At 55.3% G+C, this 11,954-nt stretch overlaps 1 protein-coding gene across 1 annotated transcript; it reads left to right on the top strand.

Moving 5' to 3' along the window:
• Positions 1 to 94: 94 nt before the first annotated feature.
• Positions 95 to 6,478, top strand: LOC138060920 (maestro heat-like repeat-containing protein family member 2B). Its single transcript, XM_068929725.1, has 11 exons — positions 95 to 242; positions 561 to 757; positions 2,184 to 2,324; positions 2,514 to 2,625; positions 2,829 to 2,975; positions 3,285 to 3,467; positions 4,081 to 4,236; positions 4,674 to 4,796; positions 5,036 to 5,138; positions 5,553 to 5,618; positions 6,222 to 6,478. The coding sequence occupies exons 1-11, from the start codon at positions 156 to 158 to the stop codon at positions 6,314 to 6,316; spliced, it is 1,410 nt and encodes a 469-aa protein (XP_068785826.1). The 5' UTR covers positions 95 to 155; the 3' UTR covers positions 6,317 to 6,478.
• Positions 6,479 to 11,954: the final 5,476 nt, after the last annotated feature.

Here is an 11,954-nt window from a genome sequence, read left to right on the forward strand (position 1 = left end):
TGGCCAGCGGTAGTGTTTTAGCTGCCTTGGAGGGGCTCTAGGTGCAAGAGCACAAGGGATCGAGTGTGGACTTCTCTTCCACTTGCAGTGATACAGTGGCGGTGTGGAGGACTCTAGGGAGAGGCCTCCCTGCGATTCAAGTGCTCCAGTTACTCATGCACAGGCTGGAGAGTGCAGAAGCCACCACCACCTGCGCTGAGCATGCAGTGACGAACAATGAGGCTGCCCTGGAACCTCTCACGGTACGTCAAGTGACAGGCACAGTTCTGCCCCCTCTTTGGCCAAGGATGCTGTTGAGTGCAAGCGAGGGGTAGGGCACCGCCTTGTTACACAGGCGCCTGCAAAGCCACGTGGAGAAGCCTCCCAGTGTGCTTTGCTAAAGTCCGTCTCCTTGTTATCCCTGGGAGGAGCCACCAGAGCTTGCTGTTGCCCCTCTGCAAGGTTGTGGCAGAAGCCAGAGATGCAGACCGGGAATTGCAGGCAGGAGGCAGGCGGACAGGGCAAGTGGTGGGGAAAGCTCTTCTTTCCAGCCGCTTGTTGGTGATGGCATTTCTTCGCAGGTAACCTGTGCCATCTTTGAGCTGGTGTCCGCCCTGCAGACCCGGGAAACTGCATCACTCTTCCTTCCGTGGTTACTTCCGCTGCTGCTGAAGCAGATCAGTGACACTCTGGGCAAGCAGATGCCTTCGTCCTCCCCAGGAAGAGTCCCAGAGGAGCCGGTCTTTGTGGCGCGTGCAGAAGACAGCTGTCCTTGCAGGTGATGAGCACAACGGGCAGAGATGGAGGGGGCTGGCTTTCGCTCGCATCACCAGGTCGTGTTTGTTCTTGGCCCGGTGGGAACTCTTTGCTCTGCCCTCTTTCCTCGCTGCTGGGACAGATTGTTATGCTGGTTCTCACCTCCGTTCCTCTCCTGGAGAAACGTAGGCTGCTAGGTGCAAAGGCGGTGCCTACTTGGCACCATGGGCTTCTCTAGTGTGCCCTCCGGCCCGCATAGCCTGGACTTCAGAATGCCACTGCTTTCCCTCCCTGCTGATCAGCAAAGCCTGTGTTTGCCTCAAGCCTCTCTTTCACAAAGAACCTGCAAGGTGCTGAGAGTTGCTTCCCAGACACCCCCTCTTGTCTTGGCGACTGTTGCAAAGGTTAATCGCCCTCCCCATGGGAAAAACGGGGCTTTTGCCAGTAGGTGTCTTTGTCTACCTCTAGCGCCTCGCTCTTGGCTCTCGTCGGGCTTTTCTGCCCTTTCTTCAAAAGGCTGGCAGGTGTCTTTTGTGCCCTAGCACGAGCTCAGTATTCTTCTGGAAAAGTCAGCTTGCGGGGAGCTAGCGTCAACAGAACCTTGTGTGGTACCGCCCAGGAAAAGCTGGGGTTGCAACGCAGCGGGTCTTTTATTGTAGTCTGATGGGAGCAGGAACATGTCTGCCTCCCCAGACATGACTTGAGACAGCTGCCTGGACTTCAGCTGAGACGAGCCAGGGGGCAGAATAACGGTTTCCATAGGGAGCCAGAAGCACGTTTCTCTGTGGCCAGGCGAGGGCCAGGAAGGCTTTTCAAAGGCAGCTTGGGGTGCTGGCTCTTTGGTGAACCCTGAGAGCCTTTGCTCATGTGAGCGGCAGAGAACAAAGTGCTTCTTGGCCTTGCCTGACTGGGTGTCCCTCGCAGGCTGGGCGGAGCCTCCTCTTCCACTACTGCTCTGTGCAAGGGGCCCACAAGCAGTCATGCAGCTACCAAACGGTCATTCTTGCCCGTTGCTTTCCATTTCCCCAAGCCGGGCCACCTCAGCGTGCATCTTTTGCATGCAGTGGTGTTCTGGTAAGGCACGTGATCCTCAGGGGTCAGCGCAAAGAGATGCTGACTCGCGTCTGCTGGTAATTCCTTCCAAATGATGGTTAGGAGAAAGCTCAGGTTCTAGCATCAGAGAAGCCAAGGCTTCGGTTTTGTTTTGTTTTTCTCTGTGTGTTCCGTGAGCTTGAGGGCATCAAAGCGGATGACCACGGCAGTTTCCTGTTAGCTTGGCACCCTTCCGGATTATGAAGCGTGCTTGCAGGGGGTACTTTGCATCTCATTCCGTGGGGCTTAGAACAAGTTAAGGAGCACCTCAGAAAGTGGCTGAGCTTCTTTAGTTCTGATCATGACACAGTTTCAAGTGCTCTGACTCTGTTTTTTTTTTTTTTTTTTTTAATCAGGCTTTCCATCAAAGCACTAGATATGGTGCTCTGCAAGTGCCTTGCAGAAGAGAAATGGGTGGGGATTCTGAGGAAGCAGAGAACCTGGGCTTTTCTTGCAAATCCCCAGACTTCCCACGAGGGCATGTGCCTGCTGACGAGGTAAGAGCCTTTGGGAGGGCTTCTTTCCCTCTTGGGGGTGCCTGTCAGCCAGCAAGGGGCTGAATGGGAACTCGTCTGGCACGTCTGTCCGGGGAGGCTGTCCTGAGTTGCTGAGGAAGACCATCCGCCTCACAGCCCTTGACTCTCGGAAGTTCCTGGGCTCAGTGTCTCATTGTGTTGTGTATGCAGCGTTCTGCTGCGAGCTGGCGCAATCCCAGGGGCTGCTGTGCACGCTGTCTTTGCATGGCTGGACTCTCCGTCAGCGAACCTGAGGAGCATGGCAACGTCCTTCTTTGCTGAGGTAAGCCAGAAGGTGGGCAAGCGAGGGTTGAGGGCAGTCGTCTCTGGAAAGTGCTGCTTGCGACATTGCGACATGTCTTTCTCCAGCAAGATCCTAGCAGAAGGTGCCCCGGCAGTGCTGGGATGCCCAAAGATGGTTGTTCAGCTGCTGCGAGTGGTTGGGATGGCTGTGTTGGTGCCAATGGTCATGCTGCTCTTTTCCAGCTGATGAAGGACCCGCTGCTTCAGGAGAGGAAGCTGCTTCAGCCTGTCCTCCGAGCCTTGCTGGACAGATGCCTGGACACCAGCTGCACTGTCCGCCAGATGGCAGTGAGAGGCCTGGGAAATCTGGCCAGTGGAGCACCTGAGGAGGTGAGCAGGAGATTGCTCCTCACTAAAGACAGCCCTGACCAGACAGCTCCTGGCAGAGAGCTGCACAAGGCTTAGAGAGACTGGACAGAGCAGCACAGAGGGAAATGCCCGCCTTTCTTGAGACCGTGCTCCATTCTAGGCCATTGCTCTGGCTGCAAAGGTGTATTGTGCGGCCGAGGGGGTAGGGGCTCAGGCTAAGGGGTGCTCTGGAATGGTTCCCAGCAAATTCTGCTCTTGGGAGAAATGGTGGAGAGGAGATGTGAGAGGAATGACTAGTGAGAGGTTCTTGTTTGTCTCCTGCTTTTACAGCTGAGAAAGCATAAGGCGGCCGTTGTGGAGGCGTTACTGAGGGCCACCAGGGACGTCAGCTCTCTGCAGATCGCGGGCGAGAGCTTGTCAGCCCTGGCAAAAGTGGTGGCGGAGCTGCAAGAGAAGGCCCTTGGCGTCACCTTCAGAGACATCGCCCTGTGTGCCAGCGCTTTCTTTGATGCTGTAAGTGAACAGCAGTAGGTACCTCTTGTCCCAGCAGTCTTGGTAGGGTCATCGGAAAGGTATGACAAGGGGGACAAGCGGAGATGAGGAGTGTCTGGCTTCCGGGAAGAAGGGCCGCTCATGGAAAAGGCTGAAGAGGAAGGGAGGAGACTTGGGCTGATGTCTGCTCATCCCCGGTGACACCCAGAGGAAGTCATCTTTTGATTCCCCTTGGAGAGCGGTGAAGGAAGTGTGGCCACAAAGGGAGGGAATCCCTTAGCGGGACTCCTGGGCGGTCCAAGAGCTTGTAGGCTTTTGCCTCTGGGTCAGCTGCCCGTAACGTTGCTGAGCACCTCAGAAACCAACAGCTCAGCTGCCCCGTAGCTCAGGAGGCAAGGCCGTGAGAAGCTGAGCAAGGGACAAGGAAGGGATCGGCGCACGGCAACCCTCTCTTGTTTCCCAAGGGATGTCCTGCAGGTGAATGCTTTCTCCTGATCCGTGGGCCTTGGACAAATTGAGAAGAACCATTGCTCAGGAGGCTGGACTCAGCTGGAAGCATTAGGCTGGTCAAGAGCTGTTTGCTTTGCGGTCCTTTGCAGTTAGCCACCTGACGGCTGGCGTTTCTTGCTTGCAGAAGGAGGCGGTCGCTCGTTCCTCAGCCTTCACCTTATACGGAATCCTGGCCTCCTCTGCCAAGAGGAAATGGCGACCTTTTCTCAGGCAGGAAGTCGAAAGTACTTGGGCCAGAATTCTGCTCCACCTTCGGGACCCAGACCCTGGCGTCCGCAATGTAAGAGCCACCTTTCACTGCTTTCTTCATACGGAGAGGGAGGCATGGCAAGAGCAGAGCGCGTCCGCCCTTCCTTGCCGCCACAGTGCCACAGTGGTCAGGCCTCAGGCCTGCCTCCAAGTCTTTGTTGACCAGGTGCCCTCCTATCTGCTCCTGCCTCGGCAGATCCAGCCCTTCTCCCAAGGGCATGGGAGTTAACAGCTGTCTGCCACAGGCGACAGCGGCCAGGCACTGGTGCTGTCTCCAGGCTGCCAAGTACTAGGCCAGGGGAGCGATGCCTGCTATTGCAATCCTTCCCCTCTCCTAGCTGCAAACTGCACGGAGTGAAACACCGCCCCTTCTTGAAGGAGATGAGCAGTGCTCAGCTCAGTGAGTTCCCTTGAAAGGCACCTGGCTGCGCCCAGGGAGCGCTGAGCTGGGGCAACTCTCATTTTCAGGCCTGTCGAAGCACTTTCCTGCTCTGCACTCCGCTGCTGGGCCTGCAGAAGCTCCAGGTACATGTTGCTCTGAACACGCAGAAGAGGGCAGAAGAGCTGCAGGAAACTGTCTGCAGTCACCTAGTGAGTAAGCTGGGGCCCGGGGGAAGACTGAGCGGTGGCAGCGACTTTCCCTGGCCCAGAGAGCTGGAGCACGGAGTGCCCTTCAGAGAGGTGGTAGAGCCTGGCGACGAGGGGAGCTGTTAGTGCCTTGCAGCCACCTGCTCTTCTCTGTTATCTCCTGGTTCGTCCGCTCTCCTTGCCGAGGGCCAGCGGAAGGGCCTTTTCAGCCAAAGAACTCCCATTTCTCTCTTTTCCTCTAGGCCAGAAACACCCCGGAGCTTCTGGAAAGCCTCTACGACACCCTCCAGACCTACTTCTGGAGCTCGTGCTGGGGCATGCGGACTGCGGCCATCACACTAACTGGTGAGAGACAAAGCTGCAGCTCTCTGCTGCTCCTCCATCTCTTGGAGGGAGGAGCAAAGGGCCTTCTCCACTTTCTCGGCAACGGGGCTGCTCATAGTCGCCTGCCTTAGGAGGGTGGCCGCAGCAGGAATTAGTTAAGGGCTGTACAGTGGCTGAAGTCTCTGTAGGAAAAGCATGGGCGAATGAGTGCTGCAGGTGAGGCTTGGCCCCTGGCACACTCACTTGCTCACCTCTGCTTCATGCCTCTTCCTAGGAACTTAAAAGTAGGAGGGAGCCTGCTGGCTTGATATTTATAACGTTCCCCTGCTCCCCAAAGCCCATCCTCAACGTCTGACACTAGTCAGAAAGTACACTGGGAACGAGGGCTACCACGGGAAGCGTCTTCATGCTTACCTATTTGCGTTGTGTGAGCAGGTGTTATCCTGGAGAATGCAGATGCCCGGTGGCTGAGAGAGCACGACATGAGTCTTCTGAGTGCAAGTAGGTTAAAATTGCCCCTCCTGCCCTCCACTCTCTCCTTGTCTGGGCAAGGGTGTCGCCACCTTCTGCTGCCCTACGCTGGCCCTTCTCTCTCGTGTCCTGCCCCAAACCTCGGCCTGGCTATGACCTTATGCCACGTGACTATGGACTCAGAGCTCTTGCACTCCCCCCCTCCCTCCTGCGGCCCCCCCCCCCCCCCCCCACACACACACACAAGGTCCTGCTGAACCAAGAATGTCTTTTGGATAAAAGCAACCTTGGGGAAAGTTGCTAGACCTTTGCACACGTTTGGCCAAATGGTTGAGGTAGAAGGCGGCTCCTTCCCGAAGCACCTGGGAGTGTGGAAGACTCAAAATGGAGGGGCCGTTGGTCCCAGGAGAGAGCTTCTGCCACTGAAGTTGGGCAGAAGGCCGAGGGTTTGCAGCAGCTGTGTGCAAAGGCAGCCTTTGTCGTATCCCAGCCTTGCCACGGGGTCGCAGGACTGAGCGCAGGGAAGGCTTTCCAGCTTTCTCAAGGGAGGCTCTGCTCAGAGAGCCAGGGAAGGCATGAGCAGTGCGTCCTGGCCTTTGGCAGTCATGGGTGCCTCTGCCTGTGTTGTTTCAGTTCTCCAGCTGCTGCAGGAAGACCGGCATCCCAGCGTGCAGCAGGCAGCAGCTCAGGTCCTCAGTGACAACTGGCCAGAGCTGAGAAATGCTTAGAGCAACAAGGAGGTCCCCAGCGAGCACCTCGGAGTGCAGAAAGTGAGCAAGGGGAAGGCCAGGCAGGCAAGGAAAGGCAGCCAGGCCACACACACTTGGCTGTTTGGGTCACCGCGGAGCCAGCGCAATCAACTGGCAGAAATAAAGCACTGCTTGTTGGACAGAAGCTTATGCGGTGCTTCTTTGGGGCCAAGGGCCTATGGCAAGCGCCTGGCTGAGGCAGGGCTCTTGTGAGGTGTGTGAACGAGCCGTTCTTCCAGTGTGTTTGAGCTGCGTCTGTATCGGGGAAGGGAGGTCGAGAGGGCTGCGTATCTGACCCTGACCTTGAACACCATGAGGTGGGCAGGGGATTCCCGCGGGTGCTTGTCTCTGGGCTGGCTGCTTTGTGGCAAGAAGGGGATTTATTTTGCAGAGTGTGGAGGAGCAGCCTCTGGCCATTTCTGGGTGCTTGGGCTCTGGCTTTTATGTTGCCGAACCCTCCGCAGGGGCTGGCCCAAGAGGAGCCTGAGGAAGCAGCAGGGGGCAGAGGAGAATCCCTGCTGCTGTGATTACAAAAGAGCTGAGGGGTGTTTGCATACCACAGTGAGTCCTGGGAGTCATCTTCTGGTCTTTCTAAAACCTGTTCCTCCAAGAAGCGCGGGAGCAAGAGCGAGTTAGGAGCTGTTCCCGGTGGGGAAAGAGTCCCAGCCATGCTGAAGGAAGGGCTGACTGGGAAGACCGAGCAGCCTCTCAGATGCTCCTGCTGAGCCCCATAGAAAGCTGAGCGATGGCCTCGGGAGGAAGATATAGGACCCGGCTGGGCCTCTGGCAGGCACAGGACCTGGGAGCAGGCCAGGAAGAGGGCAGGTAGCTGCGGAAGTCGAGGCACACAAGTACCTTCAGCACACAATGCAGAACTCCTGTATTGCTCACCAAGAAAATGCCAGTCCCTAGAAAGAGGGTAAGGCAGCAGAGTACGGCTAGGGCTGCTTTTGGCCAGGCAAGTCCTGCTGTGTGCCCTATAAATCCACCTCCGTAAAAGGGCAGGGACAGAATGGGCTGCTCCAGAGGCTGCCAGCTGAAGTACCCAGAGAAAGGAAAGCAACCCCCTTGCAAACACCTGTAAGGACTGCATGAGAAGCCTTCTCTACTTTGCAGCACTCCCTTCCAGAGTCCTCAGCCTTGCACCTTGCAGGCAACAAACCAAGAAAGCGCAGGCTTTGCCCAAAAGGCAGCGGGCAGAGAAGTCGGTTTCCCCCTGAGCGCGCCTCTGGGATGGGCTGTGCAAGGTGGTGCTCAAAGAACAGGCTTCTCACAACGTTCACTCCACACAGCTGGGTCTAATTTGGATCCCATCCCGGACGCTCGCTCCCTTTGCCTCCGCTGAACTGTCGCGCTGACCGCAACACGGAGATTTCCATGCCAAGTGCCAGAACCAGCCTTGGGACGTCACAGTTCTGGGGCACTCTTTTTGGCTCCGTGCTCTAGTCATGTTGGAAAGAGCAAGGAAACCTGCTCACGTGCCTGCACGGACAGGACAGTTCCCACAGCCTACACTTGCATTGGGACAGCACCAGCAGTCACCAGCTCCTGAATGACAGACAGGAAGCATGCATCACCAGCTGGGAAATGTCTGTAGGCCAGCAAACCCACCTCTGCAACCTGCTGGATTCAGGTGCTGGAATAACAAGGCTAATGACCAAGGATTTTTAAGCCCCGCGTTCAGGTTTTCTTGCGGAAAGAAGGTGCCCAAACACCACAGGCGCCCTATAAAGAAGGGGCGTTTGTGAAGTCATGTCTTTATCATGCCCAGAAGTGACTGTGAAAGTGGTAAATGTGAGCGTAAGGGAAACATTGAAAGGAAAGAGAAGGCCAACGACAAGCTCGAGTTTGAGGGACTCGAGCAATTCCTGAGGGATCCAGGCGATGTCACTGTGAAGCTACCCTGGGTTATGGTTGAAAGGCCATGGCGATCAGGAGGGGTTCCAGAGCACTGGAAGAGAGAAAATGCCACCCCTCTCTTGAAGAAAGGCCAGAAGGATTGTGGCAACTACCGGCCAGTCAGCCTGACCTTGATCGCCGGGAAGGTGACGGAGCAACTAATCCCGGAAACCATTTCCGGACACGTGAATGACAGGAAGGTTTGGCCGACGAATCAGCAGGGATTTCTGGAGGGGAAGGGGAGATGATGCTTAACCAACCTGAGAGCCTTCTGGGAGGAGATGGCTGGCTTGACGGACGAGGGGAGAGCAGTCCGTGCTGTTTATCTTGACTTGAGCAAGGCTTTTGATGCTGCCTCCCATAGCATCCTCACAGACAAGCTAATGAAGTCTGGGCTAGACAAAAGGTCGGTAAGGGGGACTGAAAACTGGATGCACGGTCAGGACCAGGGGGTTGGGATCAGCAGCACAAAGTCCAGTGGGAGGTCAGTCACTAGCGGTGTCCCCCAGGGGTCATTCTGGGGGCCGATACTGTTTAACATGTTCAGTAAGGACCGCCCAAAGGTGGCACAGAGTGCACCCCCAGCAACTTCACGGATGATACAGAACTGGGAGGAGTGGCTAAGACACCAGCTGTTTGTCCTGCCCTTCAGAGAGACCTTGTCAGGCTGGAGAAGTGGGCAGAGCGGAACCTCATGAAGTTCAACAAAGGGAAATGCCAAGTCCTGCACCTGGCGAGGAAGAACCCCCTGCACTAGCACACGCTGGAGGCCAACAAGCTCGTGAGCAGCTTTGCAGAGAAGGACCTGTGGGACCTCGTGCACAGCGAGTTGGACATGGTCAGCAAAGCAGCCTTGGGGCCCACAAGGCCTATGGTATCCTGGGCTGCATTCGGTGGAGCGTTGCCAGCAGGTGCGGGGAGGTGATCCTGCCCCTCTACTCAGCCCTGGGGAGCCCCCATGGAGCTGGAGTTCTGGGTCCAGCTCTGGGCTCCTCAGTACAAGCAAGACATGCGTTGTCTGCAGCGAGTCTAGCGAAGGGCCAGAAAGATGCTTAAGGAACTGGAGCCTCTTTCCTACGAGGAAAGGCTGAGAGAGCTGGGACTGTTTCGCCCAGAGAAGAGAAGAGTCAAGGGAGAGCTTCTCCATATGTTTCAATAACTTCAGGGAGGGTGTAAAGAGGACGGTGCAAGACTCTTCTTAGGGGTGCCCAGTGGTGGGATGAGAGGCAACAGGCACCAACTGAAACACGGCAAATTCCATCCGAACACAAGAAAACCCTCGTTCCCTGTGAGGGTGACTGAGCACTGGAACACGTTGCCCAGAGAGGTGGCGGAGTCTCCGTCATTGGAGATATTCAGAACCTGACTGGCTGTGGTGCTGGACAAGGTGCAAGATCTACTGCCATTAGAGAAATGTTAAAGAACTTCTTGTAAAACAGACGTCAGGTAAAACATGGTTTCTGCCAAATTCCTCACAAATTATTCCCCACTTCCAACAACTTCTCTTTGCCCGGTAATAGTGCTGAGCAAGAATTTCAAAGGGAATGCTGTAGTCAGTGGACTTTACTGCTTTAAGGGTCTCGTTGCTAACACTTTTCTCAAAGCAATGCCAAGACTTTTTCCTCTCCAGGGGTGGAGGCTCCGGAATTGCAAGGCGCTTTTAGCCATTGCCCTGCCAAGATGCGTCCCATAGCCCAGAGCTTTGGGCCAGGGGAGGCTTGAGGAAAAGCTTGGCTGGGCAGGCTTGGCACAAACCACATGGATGGGGGGATCTCACTTCTCTCCTGGTTACTTTTTTCCTGCCACTGGCCAGCTCTGTAAACGTGAGGGTCTCCCTTCACATGAGGCCTGCTATCTAGAGCTGGGGCTGTCCGGACGACAAAGAACAGCCTTTTCTGAAGGGACTCGTAGAGAGCAAATGCAGGGCGAAGCACTACGCCACCTCAGGGCTCCACAGCTGGCAGTCTGCCCATCAGGCTGCTCCTCTGCGCATGGGGTGCGTGCCTCTGCTCCCTCGGTACGAGAGGGGGCCGTCGCTGCGTCTCTGTGCGAGTGCTCTCTCTGTCTGCACTTAAGGACCTGCTGCCTTCTCTCACCGTTTCTTCCCTCAAAACAACTCTGCTCTGTGCAAACAGCAAAACCCTCTGTGACAGACACTGGTCTCCCATCTCCCGCAGAAGCGGGCTACTCTCGGCTAGAGCGCTTGGACATTTGCACTAGTAATTCCTTCTTGGCCGTGGAAACGATTCCTTTCAGGAAGAGAGAGGCCACTCTTTGTCAGTTCCCGCAGCCTTCCTCTTCAAAGTCCTTGGATGAGCACAGCGCACACATCCAGCTGTGCGCTCTTGGCACACATGGAGCCTGGAAGTGCCTTAGGCTAGCGACCATCTCTTTGCTTGTCATTTGCACAGCACAGAGCACAGCCGAGGTCTGCTCTTTCAGCAGGGCTCCCAGATGCTCCAAAAATACCACTAAGAAGGAAAGCCAAAGATTATGATGTTGGGTATCATCTGGCTCTTATGCCATTCCATCATAATGAAGAAGCACTTACTGCTAAATTGAAAAAAAAAAAGCCTCTGACTCACACACTTGGAATAGCACCTTATGTCCTTCTTCAGTGTTACTGGTTGTAAGTAAATGGGACAGAATGTTGCCCAATGGGTATTTAATAGAAGTGATATTTTAGCTGCTCAGCCAGTTTTGATTTAAAATGAGCCAGAGAGAGGAAAAGATCAACACTGGGTAGCTATGGGATGCATAAACATCCGTTTAACCTGACTTAAGGACAAGGGCAAATATCTTCCTCATAAGAATATGCAAACCTCTCCACTGGAGAGTGACCTGGCTGACGCCGCGCAGATTGTGATTCTGTGTATTTGAGCAGCTGCCCGCGCCTCTGCCACCATCTGCTCCTGTCCTCAGTTCACCTTCTTTAATGTAGTGGCCCAGCTGCCCCTGTGGCCGTGTTCACTAGCTGAGCAGCTCGCTAACCGATCTGGCTGAGAAGTAACCACAGGACAGCACAGATGCCAGCACAACACAGGGCGGCAGAAGAAAACGGTGGGCGGCAAGTGCAGCGATGGGGAACATGCTCCTGGCAGCGTCTGAAGAGGCACTGCTGCCACAGGCAAAGCCACAGGCTCACCGGGCATTTCATAGCAAGTTTAAATCAAATGAAAAATGCAGGTGCCCACCTCTTTGCCTTGCCCAGTCCTCCCCTTCTCTTGGGACTAGCAGCTGTCCCAGCTGCATAAGGATGACAAACCAATCTAGTGGGTTTTTTGCGAGATTCCCTGCTGTCCTTGCACCTGGGTTTGATACTTGTTGTATCCCTCCCTCCACAAGCTGTCAGTCACCAGCCCAGCTAAAAGCCACCACAGGCACCCCCCTTCTGAATCGTCAAGTTCAGATTAGCAAACTGAATCAACCAAATGAAGAAGTGCCAGGAGTGCCAGAGCTGATCAAGCTGTTCGATGTGGAGATCAGAGGAAGAGGAGTAATGCCTTCCATTTACGGTAGTGACGAGCTGTGGACAGATCATCTTCTTGAAGCGCCAGCCTCAGACCAAGCATTTAGGTTGGCTTGCTTGTAGGTGAGTGACAAAGCCAGTCTTAAATTACAGCCTCCGCGCTGCGCTCGTTCTCGAAGCTCTAGGACTAGGTGGGATCTTTAACGCCAAGCGGGTGGCGAGCTCTGTTCTTGCTTGGTGCACGGTTAC

Source organism: Struthio camelus, chromosome 1 (genome assembly GCF_040807025.1).
Source record: "Struthio camelus isolate bStrCam1 chromosome 1, bStrCam1.hap1, whole genome shotgun sequence".
In the NCBI taxonomy this organism is placed as follows: domain Eukaryota; kingdom Metazoa; phylum Chordata; class Aves; order Struthioniformes; family Struthionidae; genus Struthio; species Struthio camelus.